At 37.4% G+C, this 23,810-nt stretch overlaps 3 protein-coding genes across 4 annotated transcripts; 2 read left to right on the top strand and 1 right to left on the bottom strand.

Annotated features, from left to right (window-relative positions):
• Nucleotides 1–76: 76 nt before the first annotated feature.
• On the bottom strand, nt 77–1,076 carry LOC108560560 (transcriptional coactivator yorkie-like). Its single transcript, XM_017918164.1, has 2 exons — nt 815–1,076; nt 77–383 (listed from the first exon to the last, which is right to left on the bottom strand). Exons 1-2 carry the CDS (start codon nt 880–882, stop codon nt 257–259), a joined length of 195 nt encoding a protein of 64 aa, XP_017773653.1. The 5' UTR covers nt 883–1,076; the 3' UTR covers nt 77–256.
• Nucleotides 1,077–2,117: 1,041 nt separating this feature from the next.
• Nucleotides 2,118–3,711, top strand: LOC108560559. Its single transcript, XM_017918163.1, has one exon. The coding sequence runs from the start codon at nt 2,209–2,211 to the stop codon at nt 3,694–3,696; it is 1,488 nt and encodes a 495-aa protein (XP_017773652.1). The 5' UTR covers nt 2,118–2,208; the 3' UTR covers nt 3,697–3,711.
• A 5,153-nt stretch (nt 3,712–8,864) lies between these two features.
• Nucleotides 8,865–23,556, top strand: LOC108560554 (proton-coupled amino acid transporter-like protein pathetic). Of its 2 annotated transcripts, XM_017918155.1 has the most exons (7): nt 8,865–9,027; nt 18,930–19,038; nt 19,650–19,726; nt 20,458–20,553; nt 21,446–21,596; nt 21,831–22,492; nt 22,560–23,556. In XM_017918155.1, the coding sequence occupies exons 2-7, from the start codon at nt 19,036–19,038 to the stop codon at nt 22,975–22,977; spliced, it is 1,407 nt and encodes a 468-aa protein (XP_017773644.1). In that variant the 5' UTR covers nt 8,865–9,027; nt 18,930–19,035; the 3' UTR covers nt 22,978–23,556. The 2 variants fall into 2 exon arrangements, with proteins under 2 accessions (XP_017773644.1, XP_017773645.1); XM_017918156.1 differs by lacking the exons at nt 8,865–9,027; nt 18,930–19,038; nt 19,650–19,726 and adding an exon at nt 19,970–20,112.
• The last annotated feature ends 254 nt before the right edge of the window (nt 23,557–23,810 follow it).

Below are 23,810 nucleotides of genomic sequence, written 5' to 3' on the forward strand. Positions count from 1 at the left end.
ACATTTCATTGATTTTCTCTAAAACTATAATAGATAGAATGAACGCAATATATGCTTATGAAAGCTGAATGTTTGGGGAATCTAGCAAGTATCGATACATTATTGTGCTCTTATCCATATTGCAGTAATGCGCGGTCCTTTTATGCAAGGGGAGGCGCCAAATGATTACATACTTTTGAGGGAGGCGTAGTAACATCAAGTTTGGAAACCACTGTACTAAAGGGTGTGCGATTTACGTGAACGGAATTCACCGATGTTAAATTACCTGCATTTGTATCATCTCCATTTGATTGGTAGCGACGTGCAAGGGTGTCCCATGATGCCTCAATCTAAGCCTTGGATCTTCCCATGTCGTTGACTTTGTATAATGATTTATATAATACCTATAGACAACATACAATCATTAGTTTCCCTTAAATCTAACTTATACAGATTGTTCTTAAACATTATTAAGTAGCAACAAAATGTTAAGAGAATTAACATTTGTTATTGTCAACATTAAGTAAACTCAACACTTTCTATCTTACTTTTTCATTAATTAATATTGATAAACAATAAGTATAATGAATACTAATAAAATAACAAAGATTGTCCATAATTCAAGTTATTAACTATTGGAATGTAAACTAATTTTATGTATTTATTTTATAAAATTACTCTGAAAGAATTATAAACATAAAATATTTATATTAATATAAAATAAACTAAAAGATTATTTGTAAATCAGGAAAAACCTGAATTATACATGGATGTTTTGATTTAAATCCAGTCGTGCGTGAAGGATAACACGTAAACAAAAAGAGAAACATCTTACTGTCGTCCTGTTTTCAGATCGATCCTGCAGTCCCAACCAGGAGGTACGTTGTCCTGTAACTCGGCCATCTCACCACTAAATCCAATTAAACTCTGATATAAGCTCTGAATATGGATAAGATTCTCCTTCTTCGCCCACAACAATGGAATGCACTCTTTATTAACAATGTTTTGAAGTATTGATTTGCTGTCAAACACAACAGCACCTGCCCGAGCTGAAGTTGGCTTCTATCAAAAGACCATAAGCATGCACTTGTTTACCAGTGGCGTAACCATTGCAACGAAGAAGTTGCATGATGTTATCCAATCCTTTCAGTCGAGACTGGAGCGAATATGGTTGCAGACATCTGTAATTTAAATTATACTATCTTATGGCATATTTCTTCCTCGACTTATTTACTAATTAAAATAAAGAATTTCAGTTTCACTTACTTTTCAAATAGTTTTATACTTAATATATAAACTAACGTCAAAGTGATTTTTTTTTATTAAATTGTCATTAATAATTAATTATATCTTATTATTTTACTTGGGGGAAATATGTTTGTTCTGCCTGATCCTCCTCCAAAAGATTACGTTCTGCGAGCAGTTAAACCTAACGATATGTCCAATCAAGAACATAGTCCTTTCGCACCACCCAGAGTAACGCAGCCGAACATTGGTCAATTTCTTTACCCTTTGCCCAACAAAGATGGTGAACATACCATCAGTAAAGTACCAGATGCCATCCTGGATAGATGGGTCACGAGACACAGAGAGAATTGGGTGGAAAAACCCACGAAGGATGCTCGATTCATGCACAACTTGTACAAGAAATATAACTCGCCGATAGGAGAAGTAAATCCGCAATACATGAAAAGACGTAAATTCAATCATTATTTTATCCATCTAATTATTGTATAATTTGTAATTGTTGTAGCTTCTATTTTTCCTCGTTCATATAAGTACGAATTGGATTGTCATGAGATCAGGCGTTTGAATCTATTGGATCGTAAATTAGACACGGATGAAAGTCGTATTAAAGATTGCATCTGTCCTCCTGGTGAAGGGCAAAAGGATGCAAAACCGTTCACTTGGACGGAAGCGCCAAAACTCTTTGATAAATCCCATAAGGATCCTTGCAATCGTCGAGCGGAATTTGCAAAGTATATTACGCGAATAATTCGTATGATCTAAACTTAGTTTAGTATTGATTTTGCAGGTGGGGTCAACCTTACAAGAGCGAAGCGTGCAATTTCTATTACAAATATTACCCAGCTCCGTAAATACCTTACAGGCCAAAAAAAATTGTTTAGTCGGCGGTGACGACTTTATTGTCAATAGAAATTTGTCAAAATTGTTCAAGTGATGTACTAGTGTTTCTTTTTATGTTAAATTCTCAGTTATTTAAGTGCGATGGATAAGTTTTCAACGGAGAACCTCATCCTGCTGGAGTTCCTCGTCGATCAAGTGAGTCTCGAGCATTCCGTGAAGCAGGACCTGCAGACGATGATGGGAGAGACGTGCGTATCCTTCCAGTTTTTGGATAACAGTCCGTTGATGGTTTCCGAGGAGGATTTCGCGCCGAAGAAGAAAAACTTTGGTGGATGCGACGGTTGCAGCGACGTGAAGAACGGAAAGTCTTGTTTGTTCTCGTTGACGCCGGAACAGGCGCACGAGGCGATGCAGCAGTTCGACATCTACGTGGAAGTGTTCAAGAAGATGCGCTGCGGCACTTTACCAGACAAGGTGCTCATCGGGGAGTCGTTGATTTCGATCGTCAATTTGTTCAACGAGCTCGTCGATTCGTCTGCCAACAGGGAAGATGAGACCGTGGCGAAGACGCTGAAGGATTGCTTCAAGATACAGAACTTGTCTGGAGAGTTGGTCGGCTACATCAGCGTTTACATAAGGATGTCGTGCTTCGGAAAGTTGATCGTCACTCAGTTTCAAATGAATCTGCAAGATAATTCTGTAGAGTTTAAAGCCAAGGAGGGTCATTATCTGTTCAAGTACAACAAGAAAGATGGTTCGCAATGCCCGGCTTCGTGTCCGCCACCGGCGGAATGTCCTCTTCCACCTAGACCGTGCCCGCCTCCACGACAACAACACCAGCAGCACAATTATATGCCTCAGCAGCCGCCTTGCGCCATGCCACCTCCTTGCATGCAGAACAATCATGCGATGCAAATGCAACCTCCTTGCGCGATGCCTCCACAGTCCTGTCCACCGCAGCCAAATTACAATCGTGGCGGTTGCTCCCCCGTCAATTCTACGTGCATGCAATCTTGTCCCAACTACAGTCCTCCACCTTGTCCTCCGCCCTCTTGTCCTCCTCAGATGAACCATCTCAACTTGCAAACTCCTTGCAACGAATGCGAACTTCCACCTGACGATCCTGAAGCAGATTACCAAGAGATTGGCGCATGCATGGGCGGAAATTCACTGACGATTCGCGTCCACAAAGAGAAGAAGCAGATCAGCGAATGCGCCTGTTCCGACGATGACGACGCTCCCAGGCCTCCAGCTGCACCGCAACCTCCATTCAACTTTAAAGTAAACGGTTGTCCTCAAGCAGCTACCAATGTATCGATCACTCCACCGACTTGCACAGCGAAGGACGGTACCAAAATCACGGAGATTTCCGATCCCGACAAAGAGGTGTTCATTCTGAGGATAGGTAAAAAGAGCGAGGGCAATAACAAGAAGAACAACCTGGAGCTGGAGCTGTGCACTCCGAAGGGTAAAGAGGTGAAACCGCCACCCAAATTGGAGACGCGCGACACCCAATACGAAGTGGGAGACTTCCCCGCGGAGACGGGGAAGAAGGAAAAAGGAAAGGGCGGTAAAGAGAAGAAGGGTCGAAAGGCTAAAGGAGGAAAGGGTAAAAAGGGCAAGAAATGATGTAAAATGTTTTGTATATTGTAAATTGTAACGTTACATTTAAACTACATTGTTTTTGCATTAAATATTTCATAAGTATAGTATATACATTTACATGTTTTCATATTACTTCAGACTATGGTTTTTGATATTTTTTACAGATCAAAGTTCATAATATAATAAGTTACCAGGGAACGTGGATTGATTAAAAAAAAAATATAACATTAACGTCACGTCAAAATTAACGATGAACAAATTTTCTTTAAAATTTTTGTTACACGATTCGGTTCAGATCTAAATCATTTTCGTGGTTGGGTAGTTGTGTTTCGCGCGATGTAGAGAAATCGAAAATGGAAAAATTCGCAACTGAAAATTTAATTTTGCTCGAGTTCCTAGTCGATCAAATAAATTTGGAGTACAATGTGAAGCAGGACATGCAGATGATGGGCGAGACGTGCGTCTCGTTCCAGTTCCTCGATAACGCACCACTGCTCGTCTGCGAAGAGGATTTCGTCCCGAAGAAACGAAACTACGGTAACAACTGCGGCGGATGCGACGGCGTCAAGAATGGCAAATCTTGTCTGTTCTCGATGACGCCCGAGCAGGCGTTGGATGCCTTCCGACAGTTCGACATCCACGTGGAGGTCTTCAAGAAGACGAAACCGGGAACGCTGCCGGATAAAGTCCTCCTCGGTGAATCGCTCATAAGTATAGTGAACCTGTTCAAGGAGATGATGGATTCGGTGTCGCATGGAGAATCTGCAACGGCGAAGACGTTGAAGGATTGCTTCCAGATCAACAATTCAATGTCCGGTGATCTGGTTGGGCACATCAGCGTCTACATAAGGATGTCGTGCTTCGGGAAATTGATCGTGACCCAATTCCAGATGAATCTCGAGGATAAATCCGTCGAATTCAAGGCTAAACAAGGACACTATCTGTTCAAGTATAACAAGAAGGAGGGGAGCTTTTGTCCGTCATCTTGCAAATTGCCTTCGGCGCAGAGCAGCATGCCTTCCTGCTGCATGCCGCCCTCGAACAATCAACAAAGGTACGGTCAAGCACAACCTTCTTCTGGTTGGAATCAACCGCCCTGCTATCAACCTCCGCCATGCATGGAGCAGAGCTACAAACAACAAAGACCTCCAAGTGCGCCTTGCACAATGCAATCGCAGCAGTACAATCAGCATCAACAACAAGGTTGCAAACCACAACCACCTTGCATGCCGCAACCTTTATGCATGCAACAGCAGTATCAGCAGCCGTATCAGCAGCAGCAGCAGCAACAGCCACAACCACCTTGCATGCCTCCTCCTCAACCACCCTGCATGCAGCCTCCTCGACAACCACCCTGCATGCCGCCTCCTCCTCAACCACCCTGCATGCCAACACTGCAAGAGATCCCCTGCAACGAATGCCAAGTGCCCAGCATTTATCCGTCCGAAGACAGTTTCCAGGAGATCGGTGCTTCGATGGGCGGCAACGCGTTAAAAATCCGCGTCCATAAGGAGTCAACGAAAGTGGAACAATGCGACGACTTTTCCATGTCATCAGAGAGACAACAGTACAAATGTCCGATACCGAATTGTCCCTACAACGAAACCCCAAGCGAAGAGATGGAAATCTGTCCAGCAGCTAAAAGAAAGTCCAAATCTCCGTCACCGGCGTGTCAGCAACAACAGCATAGAAAACCGACGTGCAGTTGCAGCCCGCCAGAGACGCAGCAGACCAAACTATCTATGAGAACGGGAAACGACGATGGAAATGTTCCTTTTAATTTCAACGTAACCGGCTGCTGTCCATCGAATAACGTTTCCATAATTCCTCCCACTTGCACCCTGAAGGATGGTACGCAGGTGACGGAGATATCGGATCCTCAGAAGGAGATGTTCATTTTGAAGATTGGCAAGAAGTCGGAAGGATCGAGCTCGAAGAAGAAACGGTTGGAGCTGGAGCTGTGCACTCCCAAGGGGAAGGAGATGAAGCCGCCGCCGCAGTTGGAATCGCGGGATGCGCAGTACGAAATTACCGATTTTCCGGATGGTTATTTGGAGAATTTCTATGGGAAAGATAAGTGGAAGAAGATGGTGAAAGATCAAGGCGGGTTTGGTGGAAAAGGAGGAGGAGGAGGAGCAGGAGGAGGAAGTGGTNNNGGCGGTAAAGGTGGTAAAGGTGGAAGACGTGGTGGAGGAGGAGGAGGAGGTGGCGGAGGAGATGACGATGACGATGAAGATGGCAACGGCGGTGGAGGTGGAGGTCGCGGTGGTAGAAGAGGAAAAGGTGGTAAAGGTGGCGGCCGAGGTGGAGGAAAGGGCGGCGGCGATGGTAAAGGTGGTAAAGATGGTAAAGGTAACAGAGTGGGCATCGGAAAGGCGGGCGGCGTGTACATGGATAAACCACAGAAACCGCAAAGGGCGGCTTGTCACGTGAGCGGTTCCTTCGGGCCCTGTTCATCCTTCAGTCCGTTCTCGAGACCTTGTCCACCTTGCAGACCCTGTCCACCTTGCAGACCGTGCTCCCCTTGTCCGCCCTGTCCATCGCCCTGCAACAAGGCAAGCAAATTCTCGAACGATTGTTGCTGGTAATAAAACGCATAAAAAAAAACTCATATCACCTGTGTTATGTTTTGTTTACGTCCCAATCTGTTTGTACTTGTCCTATGTAAATAAAAGCTATTTTCTATTTATTCGCGTGTATGATGATTGTGCAACGTTCGGCTTTTCGTTATCGACAAAAGTTAAACAAATCGCTTTACCTTGGCAAAAAAAATTCAAAAATAAAAATACACTATCACAAAATGTATGTCAAAATTATCATGTAACAAGAACCCGTCGATTTTCATCATCCGGAAACTAAGCATACCATAATGTCGAAATTCTCAAAAGAGAATCTGTACCTCCTGGAGTTCCTCGTGGACAAGGTGAACCTTGAGTTCTGTGCTGCGCAGATGTTGAGGTGCGTCCACTGCTTTCGAAAGGAATTAAACAGTTTGGATTTGAATGTTTGATTGTAATTTTTGTAGATGCGTTCCGGGCGAGACGTGCGTCTCGTTCCAATTCCTGAACAATCCTCCGATTCCGATATGCGAAAGAGATTTCGTGCCGAAGATGAGAAACTACATGGAGGGATGCAGCGGCTGCGGTAACATCAAGAACGGTAAATCGTGTCTGTTCTCGTTGACGCAGCAGCAGATCGCCGAGCTCGAGAAGAAGTTCGACATCAACGTGGAGGTGTTCAAGAAGCTGAAGGAGGACGACCCGCAGGATAAGATGAACGTGGGACAGTCGGTGATACCGCTTCACCAGATGTTCCAAGAGCTCATGTACACGGCGAACGCGCAGGATTCGGCTTCCACTAAAACGATCAAAGACTGCTACAAGATCATGAACAGTCAGAACGATCTGGTCGGCCATCTGAGCTGCTACATGCGCATCTCGTGCTTCGGAAAATCCATCGTCAATCAGTTCCAGATGAACATGAAGGATAACAGCGTGGACTTTAAGGCCGACCAGGGACACTATCTCTTCAAATACAACAAGAAGAACATTTCGGACCCGGTGAAGAAGAGTTGTCCACCATCAGGTCACGTCGATTCAAATCGTGGTGGTGGTCAGTACCCTTCTGGATCTCAACCAACGCCGCCTTGCGGTTCTCCAGCGGTCTGCGGACCCGATGACCCGTGCGGCGGTGGAGGTCAACCGCAGGTCAGCTGCTGTCAGAACGTGAAGACGGAAGCGCCCGGATGTCCGTGCATGGTCAGGGATGAGGGCGTTCAGAGTGAGCCGGCCGGCAAGGAAAAGAAGGGCGGTAAAAAGGGCGGAAAGAAAGGAAAGAAGAAGAAGTAAAAGGTAAACACCAATTGAAATATTTTAATATTTATCGAATCATATGATCAAACTAAAATAGTTTCAGTTCTAAAAGTGTACTTTTTTAATGTAAAGGTGCGCTCCGCAAATTAGAATGAGTTTATTGAGGTCAATGTTAAAACAACGTGTGTAGGTCGTGTAACATTTTACATATTCTCTCATTATACAATATCATTTAGCGATCCTTTTTGCTACGGAGAAGTTCAAATGCGTCGTTATATATTGTGATTACTAGTGCATTTGAAAAGTTGCGTGTTTGGCGTGTTTTTTTTTTTATAAACAAGAAGTGCAATTTTTAGATTCGCACGCAATCATCAATCGTTGTTTCATCATGTTTCAAAAATAAATTAAAGGTGGATGATTTTTTTTTTAAATATTATATTTTTGGGATAATTTAGTGGTAAAAGTTTTAAACAAAATTAATTAATCATAGCTTCATCGTCAGTCAAAAAAATGATGATTAATAGAAGATGTAATTAAAAACAAAAAGTAAAGAAATGAAATTATTTGGTTACGAAAATAAGTAAAACTGCAAATGCACGCAATCATCAAACGTTATTTCATCAGGTTTCACAAAAGGTGGATGTTTTTCTAAATTTTATATTTGTGGGATAATTTAGTTGTAAACGTTTTAAACAACAACTAAATAATAGAAGTTACAATTCAATTATAAAAGAATTAAAGTACTTGCATGAAATTAATTAATTATGGTTTAATGATAAATATAGGATATAATTAAAAAGAAAAAGTAAAGAAATGAAATTATTTGGTTACGAAAATAAGTAAAATGCAAATTGCACGCAATCATCAAACGTTATTTCATCAGGTTTCACAAAAGGTGGATGTTTTTTTAAATTTTATATTTGTGGGATAATTTAGTCGTAAACGTTTTAAACAACAACTAAATAATAGAAGTTACAATTCAATTATAAAAGAATGAAAATACTTGCATGAAATTAATTAATTATAGTTTAATGATAAATATAGGATATAATTAAAAAGAAAAAGTAAAGAAATGAAATTATTTGGTTACGAAAATAAGTAAGATGCAAATGCACGAAATCGTCAATCGCTGTTTCATCATCAAAAATAAGATGTTAATTGTTGAAAGTGTATATTTCTTTTTGTTGGCATTTCATCAAGTGGTTGTATTTTAGAGTTGGGCATTAATAATTCTTTTGTTTTATGTGTGCATGCGTGCGTGTGCAGCGGGGGCCTGTACGAAAGGACGAACTTAATACGGCTGGAAATTGCATCAGCTTTTCCATGGAACTCCTCCACCTCATTGGACAATTCACAGTTGGGCAGTTGTAATAGCTGGGGAGTAGTCAGAGTTGTCGGAGTAGTAGGTAGTAGTATTCGTCAGCGAACAGTGAGCGAGTGAATATGTGACAGAAGACGCCGGCGCTGAAGACGACGAAGCGGCATTGCATCATCATACAGAAGAAAACTTTCGTCTCAAATCGATCATCCAACAAAATAAATGGTATGCTCTAGAAATATATCCGTGTTGTTCTGATTTATGTGAAAAGAAGAAGCCACGGCTTTATTCGCACAAGAAATGCATACAAAAATCCCGTCTCGTTTCGAGTCGAGTTCGACACAAGAGCAGAGCAGAGCACCACGTGGCTTCTCGTTTTCTCTATTTTTACCCACGCGAATTTTGTGGCCGTGCGATTCTTTATTTAGTACAACTGAGTCGGTGGATGTAGAGTTAACAATTTATTATGGGGGGTGATAATAGTAATAGTAGTAGTAGTAATAGTAGTATAGACTTTTCTCGAAAGTTTCAAGTTGCAAACTTTTTGAAGTCCACGTAATACCGAAAGTGGCGGGAACTGGGTGAGAGCTATTTTTACGCAGACTATTTTCAATTGCAACTTATTTTTGGGTCATCATCCTTTCCCGTATGAAACATTCATCTTTGATGACACTCGCTTTTAACAATCTGCGCTCTCTCGATGCATACACGTACAAGAAGATGCACGTCGCGTGGGCAGACTTAGACACATTCATTCGACTCCCCCGCAGACACGGATTGGCCATGAAATCATTGCCGACGCTCTTAAATAACATCGAGGACCTTGAAAACTTCTACATCAGAATCTTTATAAAAAAAGAAGACGTACAGGAGTAAAAATAAAACTTAGGGATTATTTCATTAATTATAAATTCGCGACTTCCGTCATCTGTTTTACTGCTTTACTGCTTTACTTATATTGTTCCACGCAGATAGTATTACGTAACCGGCTGCAAATTTGAATTTCAAATTTCTTTCTGGTAAATTATTGAATTAATACGATGATGCGCGATACTTGCCAAGTAAGCGCCTCTCAAAATCAAGAGTAAATCCATCGCGTTTACCAATTAAAGCAACTAGAGCAATTAATGTCTAATTGCAAATCCTTAAACTTTGATCTCTCGTAAATAGTACGTGCAATCGGTTTTTACTGCACCTTGCAGCCCTCTTAATTTGTTTTTTTACCAATTAAGTAATTAACAACAACAGCAACATCCAGTTTGAATAATCCTAAAAAACATTTTCGAAAACACATTCTTTTTACGTAATTCGTATTTTTTTAAGTAAATTCAAGTAATGTTGTAGTTGTAGTTCAAACAAGTTTCACAAATATTTGTGTTTGAAGATGCGTCGACTTTCTTCTTGTGCGGTCTTGGCGCTTCCATTCATTCGTAAATTCAAAAATTTAAAATTTATTAATCTCTTAAGAAATCTTGTCTACACACACACACACATCAAATCCACCTGACGCCTATTTTTAGAATGCGAAGACCAGCGAAGATACTCATGAATGCATTCTTCTGTTATGTAAGAAAGTGCGCTGCGTCGGAAAGTTCTATTCTTGCGGCTCTGTGTGTGTGTGTGTCTTATCTGAATAGCAATTAGTTTCTTCTTGCAGCGAGAACGGATGTCGGAGGGTCAACGCCAATAAACCGAGGCGATGACGGAAAATAGATTGTCGTTTTCGTACTGCTGCTGCTGCTGCTGTTGCGTAATTGATAATGCGATGAAAACAAAAGAATCGAGAACAACAACAACAAAACAAAAAAAAAACAAGTGAATTCTATTTTAAGTTGTTGTCATGGATAATAATAATAAATATACTTGCGGATGTTTTCGTCGCAGTCGCATTACATTGTTGCCCTTGCGTTATCGACTTATGACTTATTATTTGTTGCGATCGGCGCAAAAAAGAGGACAATTAATCATTGAAATATTTAACAAATCATTTTGCAAAATGAAAACTTGTACTATTATTTTGTAAACGAAAATCGCGTAAAATGTAAACTTCAGTTTAACATTTTCCAAATAAAAACGATTATTGAAAAGAAATGAATTGTCGTGTCCCAGGGATGGTTTTCTGGACACCGTGGGATATCTTATTCTATTGTCGTTGTGGAATCTCAGTTGTTGGGATTTTAATGAAATTTCGTTTGGTTTTACATAACTTTATTTGTTATAAGACTATGTTCATCTTTGAAGGTTTTATTGAGACTACTTCTAAATACTTATTGTAGTTAATTCTTATTAATACTGAATGGAAGTTTGAGAGATCTGTCTAATCTGCAGTTTAGTTTTATCAGTTGAAAATACGAAGAAACGATGCAAACGGTCACTGTCTTCCATGGGATTTACCTACTTTGCATATTGCATATTCTGTTAATGATCTATAATTTAGTGGTTGGACACAACAGAATGTTTGAAATCTAATTTATTTGCTTGTAATGCGTGAAATTTCCAACGTGCTCTGTAGTGAAAGAAAAATCGATCCATTTTTTTTTTGTTTAGGGTTCGCGTGTACACTTTTAGGGGGACGAGAACCGAGGGAACAGGTATAATAATACCCTAACGGTCGTCACCCTCTCTCTCTTCGGCCGCACAATTTCCTCTTGAAACATTCATGCGTCCAATTATTACAGCCGAGATCACGAAACTAGAAGACAACAATCATATAACCTTTTTTTGTAGTTTGCAGCTTAATTGCGTCCGGCGGCGGCTCTCTTGATAAGAACCGCTTATTTGCATATAATTACAATGCTTTTATCTCTCGTTGGCATTAAATATAGTATTTTCTTTCATACTTTTCATTTATATAAATGATTAACTTTTTTATTTATTTTTTATATATATATAATTAAACAATGAACTTATTGTGTTTCCTTATTTACTTAGCAACACACACACAAAACAAAACAAAGAGACAATTGTTACAAGTTTGTGATAATTGCAGTCCTGCAATTGGGCATGAAATAACTTCCTGTTGCTAGGGAACCACACACAAACACACACAAACTAGATGCAATTTGCAGTGTCAACGAGAAAACGAGAACGAGATCTAAACTGTAATTACGTAATTCGTAGGAAATTCAATATCCTCTTGAATTCCAGCAAACCGAGCTACTTTCAAGCATCGTCCGTTTACAGTCTTTTAACAAATTTATTATATGAAAGACAAAGAAAAAATTAAGTTCTTATTTTATGTTTTACTCTGTTACAATTATAATTTTAAAATTTGAACGTGTTGTATGATTTGCTCATGCAATAGAAATTGATTCAGAAATCAAAGCGTGCAATGAAAGGAAACAATATCGGTTTACCATACGCTCTTGTATCTACCTGCTACGATAATATTTCCATATCCTATGTGCGGTTTACAAAAATTGTTTTTTTTTTACTGTTGTTATTATCAAATGTATTTTGCAGCGAAAGAAATCTAAGTATCTTCGATAATTAGATAATTCTAACGAATTAGGAAACGTTAAAAGAAAAACTTCCGTTAGACGGTAATAAAATTTCTTCTCGACGTAAAATTATGGTCATTACATCATTATGTAATTACGATTCTTCGGAGAGTAAGTTTCGAACATTGATGTATAATTACCTATTATTATATCCATTAAATAACTAAGTTAACTATATTTAATATATAAATACTAAAGAGATTCATTTTTGGATAAAATCCGATCTTTATGACGGTTGTAAAATAATAATCTTGAGAGCTTATTAAACACTTTACGATGTTTATCTGCTACCACGATTGTAAAACTCAAAGAATACGAAACATTACGTAAACTCTATTGATTTTTACCGTTGTGGGAATAGATAACAAAAAAAATAACAACACTTGATGGCGCATCAAAGATATCACCTGTGACAAAACAAAAAAAAAAGTATCGATTCGGACACAGAAACCAGATGTTTATCCAGTTAACTGTACGTCATTTGAATGAGTTTAAGTCCTGTTAAAAATCAAGTCAAGACCTTTTAACAAACAACAACAAAAAAAAAGTTATTTGTTTGGTAAGTGACAGTAGCAAACAATTGCAATAGAATATTTACAAAAAAAAATCAAGCAGGTCACCTTGTAAGGGCGATTCGGTGAGTGTGCGTTTCTAACAACTGAAAGACGGATTTATCACGCTTATGGGACAGACGATGATTGATTTGTTGTCTTTCTAATCGTTTTCCGTTCGTTCAACTTTTACAATAGATAAATAAATCGAATTGCGCCTTCGCGACGATGTTCGAATTACGTTTTGAGGAGGAAACCGTACACGTACACTTCTACAGATTCTTCGGGAAAAGACGTATTGGATTGCATCTGAATCGATCGATGGTTACGCAACAACCATCGGCGCGCGCTATTGTCTCTACTAATTAGTGGAACGCATCTAATTCTTTTGCATGTATGTGCCCAAGAACAATTCCGTTCCAGACGTTATCCAATTATTTATTGCGTTGTGCAAAGGAATCAATCAAAGACCTTAACTAGGATCGTAGACGATAGAGATTGTTATTGTTTAACAATCAATTCCGAAGGTCGATCGATCGTCTGCTCTCCTCGAAAAGGTTATTGCTTAATATATAATCAAGACCGACAAAAAAAAAAGTATCTAATAATGAGAAAATTAATGCCTGTTACGATCAAAGCTTCGTAGCAATATCTTGAAAGAAAAATAATAAAATTTATAAATTACATTTTGTATTTGCTTTTATGGCTAATAAAATGAGCAGTTAACGCGTAACGAAAGAAAACACTATTAAAAATGAAATGTTATAAATTTACATTTGTATAAATCATTGACAGTTAACTTATTATTGTTGTTTTTAGTTGAAATAAATGAATTCTATCTTATATTGGATCATAAGAGCTTCTATGTTAAAAGACATAGAAAAAAAAGGCAGGCTGTGGTCAAATTTTTGACCTGCGTTCTGCCGTGTTGCCAAGTCTTCAAGACCACGACACGCATACCACAAAAGATTGGCTAATTAATTAAGAAAGGCTAATTCTCACTGTCGTTAATTTAAAGTTTCCGTTAAAGTTTATAACTTTAAAATTAAATTGTATTGTTAATATTCATCGAACATCTTTTTGACGACTCTTACCAATACGAAGAATATCGGTAATAAATTATCGTTTACATCTGTGGTAACGGCAAAAAATTGCGTTTACACGCCCGAAGCCGGGTTAGTATAGCACGTAGAGGTCGAAGAATGCGCGCCAGGTAAATGCAAAGTGGAAACTGGTTTTGGCAATAGTGTTAACGTCGTCCCTTTTCTAGTTTTTCCCCCTTCGAAAAGGGAACTTATTCACAGCTTTAAATTGGCAGGTAGACTGAAATGATATGATGTAGTGTGTGTGAAATGCAACTGATTTTTAGTTTGTTTGCTCCTAACGTTTCCGTTTCCTGCGAACCGACAACACTTTTACTCTCCTCAAATAATTCCATACCGAATTCAATTTACGCCTCGATAATTATAGAACTCAAACAAATATTAAAACTACACAAGGAGCTAATAAAAAAAAATACTTTTCTTTATGAAAATAAACTATTATTCTAGTGTGTTTATTTATTCAATAAATATAGCAAATCCAATAATTAGTCAAAAGCCGGGAGCTTCATTTAAAGCCAATACTCAATTGATTATCAAATTATATTATTGCTTTAAGTTACAGTAAAACACGATTTTTCCAATAATTTAAGTTTTGTGACTGTATAAATATTTGACTTCGAAGCCGTTGGATGTAAATAAACCGAAGATAATGCGACACAAGTATTTCCACATATTGGGTTTATACAATTTCCACTTTATATTTACTTCTAAGGAGAAACGTGTTCATAAGACAGGCGTCCTTAGTAACTAGTGTAGCGTCCATAACAACCACTCACTCACTTGTCATTGAATCCAGAGCAACTGGAAGATGTCCTTAGCAACTGTCATTGGGTAACGTCCTCATTGTTAATCTCGATTAATTTATTATTTCTTTGATTATATAATCAATACAGATACGTTTCATTGGTATCTCTATTTTTAGAATGAAAGCATTAAGAATTCAATAACTATTATTAGTAATGTTAATTGTAAGACGATGATCGATTTACTCAATTTTTACGATGCATGCGTCCACTCATCATGCACTTTATGTCGTTACTTATCATTATGCAAAAAATATGCAATTTCGACGAACCAATTTATTATTGCTTCATGAAACGCAATTTCAGGCGCTGGCCTGTCGACAACACATCATAATTAATTGATTCCGGTGATCGTTTAAAGAGCAATTTAATTAGATAAGCTCTTTATCAAATTGATAAAATAAAAAGTTCTGTAATTTGCCATTTTCATAATCAAAATTGGATGGAATGCCAATTTTTGTTTGTTTACATCGATGTTTCTGGTAAACATCTCAAGACCTGGTTAATAAATTGATTGCTTTTTTTGTCATAATCATCTGTTTGTTGTCAGAATTGACATTGACAATATTCAAAGAATAAAATCCATTGGGTTTTTTTTTTGCACGAGAAGTTCAAAAGGTAATTTTCAACTGTACTTTATTAAATTCTTGTAACACGATAATAAGGGTACAAATGTACACTATTCAATTTAATTAGATTTAAGTTGTTCGATAATTCAACTTAACTACAGGGTGGCCAAATTGAACTGCAACTTTTCAGAACTCTGTATTTTCTTTTATTAGAAATTGGGTTTTATTGAACCGCAAGCAAAAAAATGTTGGAAAACAATTAAATTTTTTATGGGCTTTATTGAACACATTAACACTTTGGTATATTTTAATACTGATATTGACCTGTAAAATGACCAATACCGAAAAGTTCGATTTTGAGTATTTGTTGCATGGTTTTCGACTACGTCGCGAATTTCATTCAATTTGAGCCTTAAGTTTCCGAACCACTTCTACCACAGATTTAGTTATTTTCCGACCACCAAAATAGCATTTTATAACACTACTAGCATCGTTATAACATGTTATGGTTCGAAACACAAAAGATTTATTCACATCAAGGTGTTCGAGGGCTCTAACAGTTACCACTTTTGGTTTTCCGCTCAAATATTGGGCTATCACACGTTTGAATTCCATCACACATAACTTTTTTCCCAAGAAACTGAGAAGCAAATGCTTTTGCAGGCTTATAAACAATAAAATCAGCTATCATTAGCCGAAATATGGACACAACATTGCCAACGGCTCAAAAGTTATAGCATTTTTAAGTTAATTGCAGTTCAATTGGGCCCACTTTGTTTACCATCACAACACTTTATCTAATTTCTTTTTTCCATCGTTTCTTTGAAATTGATTTACATAAATTTTAATATGCTGCACGTGGTGAATAATTAGAATTGCGAGCAGTCGAAAGTAATGACAAAATTACAGCTATCACCTACAGTATCCAATGTGATAAAGCACTCAAAAGTTTTGGATTATGTCATGCGTTTTGAATTATTCATTGCAATCGAAATATTGCGCAAAATGTTTATAGTAATTGAGTTTTACACGAACTGAACGCAAATCGAAAGTGGTAAAAACCAGGTGAATTGCAGTTAAATTACCTTCAATATTAAATGCAATTACTTATTAAAATTACGATAATTAATTAGATGAAGAATTCCATCAATCAGACGGTTATCGTTTTTTTTTTGCACATGCCAAAAAACACGGATCGAAGTAAACATAAACTCGTTTTTTAAGCTCAATAGTTTGTTTGCCGCGAGCAGCGCGTGTCTCGTTGCGAACTTTGATTGATGAGTGTTTACATACATTTACATACATTTTCGACTTTAGTTTGCGATTAACGGAAGAAAATAAAGAATAAAAACAGGAATAGCAATGGAAATTCATCTTACTACTTGATACTTGCCAAGTGAAAATGACCCATGTACGAAACACTAGAGAATGATCATCAAATGCATGCGTTTCTCAAAATTTTTAAATTCACTTTTACTTGTGACAAGTACGCACCATCAAGTGGGAGGAGGGACGGCAGGGGAGGGGGTATCTCTCAGGTTTCTGTTTTATGTAATCCGGACGTGGTGCAGTCAGTGCACGTTTCGATATCGGCTGGATACGACGTATATTTGTTGTAAGTTTGCTTTTAACTCGAACATTTTCAAACTCGATATAGTTGAAATATATAGTAAATCGACGTGTGAATACGTGGGACGTGCTCACGATGCACGTGGTAACAATAATCGCTTCCACCTGTCGACTTGCGACAGTGCGCTCTTCAAAGTCGTTCATCAACGTTAACTATCGCGCATTTCCATATCGATGAGGATGAACGCGTGAACCAATCACTTCTTTTCATTCATTCATTAATATAATAACTTCATTCTGCATCGTCGTTATCAATTCAAAGACGCATGCTTTTATAATTTGCAATTAGTGAGAGTAAAAGTATTTTGTGTTCAAATTACTTTAACTATCTGAAATAAAAATGGAAATGTGCATGTTTTTTTTTCTATATTTGCCAGAACAGTTTCAATGGCTGGTTCGTATCCTTGAACCTGTTATCAATACTATAAATAAAGCATGTCCCAGTTTTTTTTCATAATTGTTGTTAGAATTGTGGAAACGAACGCTTCTAAATTCACGTTTACTTTAAAACAATCTCTATTTATCATTAATTAAAATTCGCGTAATACAGATTCCATGTGGTTATAAATCATATAAAACATGTGCTAATAATTAGTATTAGTGTATTTAGATTATAACGAAATACGAGATAACTACGAAAAAACACATAAATTACTAAGTAATCTAACTTTGTATACACTATAAAATGTACAAATTGTAGTATTGATTATTTTCGTATTTTAGCTGTAAAAGTTCAAATAATAAAGTTAATAAAGTTTGTGATAACTACGAAAATCTTATTAATAATCGAGTGTGCATTTGAAACAAAATAATATAGAGAATCCGTCAAGTCAAAGTTGAATAATTCAGTAGATTTCCAAACCTAACTAAGTACATAAAATTAGAATTCAATTTATTTTCGCGATAACTATAAAGTGCACTTTAATGAATAAACATGCAATTAGAAAACTAATACTGTAAGGAATAAAGTAAACTTATCAGTTGACTTATACAGTGGAACCTCGCATAACGAGCAAATTGAATTGTAAGAAAAATGATTGAACTCGTTATGCGAAGTTCGACTGTAATTCACTGATTTTTCTCGTAATTCGAATGGAAACATTAGAATTAATGAGACCGTTAAATGGAATTAAACATAAATCATCTTCCCTCTAATCAAAAGCGTTTCTTTAATTTGCGTTTGCTATCTCCTCGAACCCATTAAACGCGATCTAGTTTGTCGTTTCGCCTCTCTTACGAAACAAAGGATTTCAACCTCTTTCCTTTCTTTGGACGTTTCGCGACGATAACTCCTCTGACCCGAACCCGACCCACCAACAATGCGTTACATTTTTTATGGGCAAAGTCAAATGGAAAGATTACACCATGTGAACCATGAAATAAAAATAATTTTTGTACATGCAGATTGCGGTGGCTTGTTATTTGAGCGAGAGTTCAGTTCCTGATAGCAAAATATCCGTGCAGGAATTAAAAAAAAATAAATAAATAAAATCAGTTCCAACCAACCAAGATATCTGTGGAAACAAAACAAAAGCGGGAATATTGGATTTCCAAGACTCTCTCTTTATATACTTTATATACTTTATATACTTTATATAAAGTATTATACTATTTTTGTCTTCTGTAATCTAAAACCTGATAAATTCATGATCAATTAAAGATGTTTTGAGGAAATATACCAAATAGTTTCAGCATTCTGCATTTAGAAACGAAAATAAACAACAGTTTGTTATTGCGGGAAAACCCCATCAAAATATTAATTAAAAACGAAAAAAAAGGAGAAGATGCAGAAAATTCGAGGAGGGTCAAGAGTTATCGCCTTGGAAATCAATTAATAGACGATTTAATGCATTTTCTCTGTTATTTTTAGACCGGGAAATTGCGAAATTAGTTTGTTTTTTCTTTGTTCAATTACGTTTTCAGAAATTGAAAAATGTCCGTTACTTAATATACGTTTTTTTTTTAATTGCAGAACTAATTGGATACGAAACAAATAATTCCAATTTGCAGAGAAGATTCTTGGAAGAGAGAGAAAAGCATAACAAGAATTGAAAACGGTGCAACGGTATTCGCATACCATGGTAAGAGTTTACTTTTAATTAAGTTTAAATCTTTCTTTTCAAAGCTAAAAACAATTCAATATTGAGATTACTTTGGATACTTCCAATTCGATGTTTTAGAAAATGCAATATTTGCTTATAAGAAATGAATTAGTGTTCTCTAAACTACTAATACTGCATGATTAACTAACAATTAAGAGTTATTTTTTAAATTTCAATGATTATCATTTTCTCCATTCGTAAATTAACCGGAGTGATTAATCAGTAATTAACAGATGATTCAATGAAGTGAATGTCAGATTTCAAAAGTATTATGAATCAAAGTAATTGCAATTAAAGTGTACATAATTAGACGTAATGAAATGAACGCATCTCTATTATTCGATGAACAAAAAAAAAGTAATGAATTGCACGTACATTTTTAGTTTTCCGAACGCGTGCCAAAAAAAGAATGTCGACTGAATGATTTTTATTTTCCTCTTCCAAAAAAGATCCTTTCACTCGCATTGAAATTCGCTGCGATTTCTTCCCCAAATTGCATCACTCGACGAAACTGTTCACTTAACATTTCAACATTTCAATTGAATTTTATGTAAAAATCTGACCAATTAATGTTTTGTATTGTTTTGCAGACAGACAAGGCGCCAGTAGCAACAACGGAATTGGAGACGTTCCTCCCCCAAGACGGTTCCATCACCAATGGAAACAAGTAAGTGTTGTTGTCTCGTTATGCGTCGTTTTTCTTTTGTGTATTATTTGCTTAACGTCGCGGAATATTTGCGATTGTGTCCCGATATGTGCATGCATCGCATTTTTCTGTAACGGTTTGCAGCAAGCGGGGGAAAAAAAGCGCAAGCGAGTGCGAAATCTAGCTGACCGAAGGATAGAAATAACCGGACGATAGCATTATACGACTTCGCTGTTTTATTTTTTGTTTTGAACATTTTGCGCGATGATTTATTTATCGGTGAGCTGACGAAAGTTGAGCACACATTTTCAAATTACAACCGAAGCGTCTACAGTTGTTTGCTCTAAAGGATACAGTTTTAGTGTATTCTGGACAATGATGGATGATTCGGCTGCGAAAAGAAAGAAGTACGTTTATTTATTTATTTTCCTCAATTTCGAAGTAATTAATTTGAATTTTTTTACATTTCAAGCGAAGTTAATTTAGCGATAAATGTCTTGCAAAAGGATAGTAATTGCCTTCTTAATACTTTGTTTTCGAGGAAATGCAGTCGGCACGTGTCGCGGAAGCTATAAAAATCCGATGCAATTGATCTGTGTAATTTTACTTAATGCAATCTTCGTGTCATCTTTAAGCAAAAAAACATTCTCAAATTGTGTCTTTTGCTTTACATGTACAACTTGTTATGTCTTCATTGGATATTTTTAATGATTTTTATTATGAGTTTACGAAATAACGTTATGATTTTGCAGATACAAAGTGACGAAGGAGGATCCGGAGGCGGCAAACGGAGCCCTCAACCATGACTTCGACCCGTTCAAGGCCCGAGTGCTCGACCATCCCGTGTCGTAAGTATCCTTGGCGCAAAAAAATTTGACCTAGAATTGAACACTTGATAATCTCTCTTCAATAGAAAAACACGACGGTTCGCCTAATCTCAGATACGACCTTTAAATTCACATTTTCCGACTCATTTTTGGACTTTAGGTCATACGTAACTTTGACCCTTCAATGATGACCCGCGTTCATGTTTATTGCGGAACATCCAATACCTTCAATGTAATACAACACTCTCACAAACAATATTCAGTTCGAATTACTTAATTATAGTTGTTGTTTGTAACTTGATTGATGATTAGAGACACACGAACAATTATACTTGAGTTGATAATCTAAGCATAAATTATCAAAAATTCACTGCGAAAACCAATCAGTAACATTAAGAAATATTATGAAATGAAAGAATATTGATGAAAATCCTGCTAAATAAATACACCCCTAAAGTAAACAGACTGAGCGAAATTATGTGAAAGAGATTAGATAAGCCTTGAAATTGACTACCGAATTTCATTAGTTTCTAAAAATTTGTTCAAATCTATTGAATCTGATTTATTTTTTTAGCAAACAAGTTAGATATTGTAAATAATTTTACGCTTCTACGAATAGTTTGCGTAGTCTTCCAATAATATTTACGTTGTCTGAGAAGAAATGAATGAAAGTGCGTACAATTTACATATTGAAGTACAGTGGAACCTTCGGATATTTACTCGTGTATACACAAGTTTTGCGTCACTCGTTATCCGAGGTTTCACTGTATATTGTTTTTCATGAGTTCCTTTAAATGTTGTACTGTAAAATTCATTTGTATTATGTCTGTTTCATAAGTCTTGGAATTGATTTAATGATTGATTAAAGTTTAAATTGGTTAAATTTGTGATTAATTGTTTTATTCGTTTTCAGGGATTGCGACACACTCACACATTTACTTAAGGCTTCTTTGGGTACGGGAATATTGGCAATGCCCGCCGCTTTCATGAGCGCCGGTCTCGTGGTCGGTATCTTCGCGACGATAATCGTGGCCATCATTTGCACACATTGTTCGTACATATTGGTAAGTGAAGAGATTGTTAAATTGGAATTAGGAAATCGAGTTGCTGCACCAACTATTCAATGTATTAGGGTGCCCGCATAACAGTCCGAGCAATTGAGACTTTTATTGCCAAAGAGACCCACAAAGAGATTCAATTCAAGTGGGTTAAACTGATTTGCGGCCACTTTAAGACCGATTTATCACTGTGTTTTGAAACGCTAACGGTGATGATGATGATGTTGATTTTGTGTGCAGGTTGTCTGCGCTCACGAACTGTACAAAAGGTCAGGAAAGACGGTGATGAGTTTCGCCGACGTGGCAGAGGAATCTTGCAGGAGAGGACCGAAATGGAGTAAACCGTTCGCGTACGCGGCGAGGCAAATCGTTCTCCAAGGCATCTTCGTGACGTACTTCACGACGTGCAGCTGTTACGCCGTGATCGTCGCCAAGAACTTCGAGCAGGTCGCCTCGCATTACATGGGCGCCGAAGTCAGTCTCCGACTGATCATCGCCATCCTTCTGATACCGCTCATCATCCTCTCATATATTCCAAACTTGAAGTATCTGGCGCCGGTGTCGATGGTGGCTAACGTCTTCATGGCCGTCGGATTGGGCATCACCTTCTATTACCTCGTCTCCGATATTCCGCCGATCACAGAGAGACGACTCGTCTCGCCGATCTCCACCTTCCCCGTCTTCTTCAGCATCACGATCTTCGCCATCGAAGCCATCGGCGTTGTCATGCCGCTGGAGAACAACATGGAAACACCTCAGCACTTTGTCGGCATCTGCGGTGTCCTCAATCAAGGCATGAGCGGCGTCACCTTGATCTACATCTTCCTCGGTTTCTTGGGTTACTTGAAATACGGAGACGAGACTTTAGGTTCGATCACATTGAATCTGGAACCTGGCGACTAGTAAGCAAACACACACACTTTATAACAACTTGCATCTATAATTCAACTTTTATATTTATCTTCGCAGCGCCGCCCAAGCTGTTAAAATCCTGATCGCCCTTGCCGTTTTCTGCACATTCGGCCTGCAGTTCTACGTCGCTCTGGACATTGTTTGGAACGGAATCAAGGACTACGACACCTGCAGAAAATTCCCGACCATCGCCAACTACATCCTCAGGACGGTTCTCGTCACCCTTTCGGTGGTGATAGCCATAGCGGTGCCAACTATCACGCCCTTCGTCTCTCTGATCGGAGCGTTCTGCTTCTCTATTCTGGGTCTCCTCGTTCCCGTCTTCCTCGAGATCATCACCTTCTGGGACAAGGGTTTCGGCAAATACAACTGGAAGATTTGGAAGAACGTCGTCGTCGTTATAGCCGGTATCTTCGCCTTGGTCTTCGGCTCGAAATCAGCGATAGAAGACATAGCAACCATTTACACAACGTAAAATGAGTGACAAATAATAGGACACAATTGGAAAACCGAAATCAATGTTCCTTTAGCCAATTTATATAAAATTTTATTTGTTTTCTTTTTTTATATATATATATATTTGTGTATGAGTTGTATATTTGAATGTACACTATTGTGTACACTTGATTTGTTTTTCTTTCTTTTGTTCTCTTACGAGCAAACACCATGTACATAGTTATTAATATGTACGCAATACAAATTGATCATATTTATATTGAAATTCGAATACTTTTACTCTTTCTTTCTTTCTTCGTTCACGATTGTGCAAAAGCTTCACACAAGTGCACTTAATCATTGTAGATAATAAAAGAAAACATTATTATTATTATTATCATCATTATTGCTATTTGCGTATGTAAACACCGGAAACAAAATGAAAACAACGACATCAACAAAGTAAAACAGTAAAAGAAAAAATAAATAAATCGGGGGAGAATTAATAATTTTAGATGTTATATATAAATTTTATATAAAAAAAAAGGAAAAGATTTTTACTAATACTAGAATGAATGATTTACGTCGAATGCATTTTATACAGATTTTGAATGTGAAATAAAGCTAAGGTACGATTTTATTTGTTTTAATCTCTTATTTTATCTTATCTAAAGAAATACTATCTCTCTTATAAATCTTTTAAATGTGTGGTAATCAGAAATTAATTTCGTTCCGGTTTACGGTCAATTTTTAAAGCTCCAGATTCGGTTTCGGTTCGTCTAAAAATTTCGGTTCAGTTCCGGTTGAAATTAGTTAAAATTTTTATTTACCAAATTCCCAAATTCTTACTGCTGTTTTCAATTATAATACGAA

The sequence above is a fragment of the Nicrophorus vespilloides genome, unplaced genomic scaffold (assembly GCF_001412225.1).
Source record: "Nicrophorus vespilloides isolate i.1.1-1 unplaced genomic scaffold, Nicve_v1.0, whole genome shotgun sequence".
NCBI lineage: Eukaryota > Metazoa > Arthropoda > Insecta > Coleoptera > Silphidae > Nicrophorus > Nicrophorus vespilloides.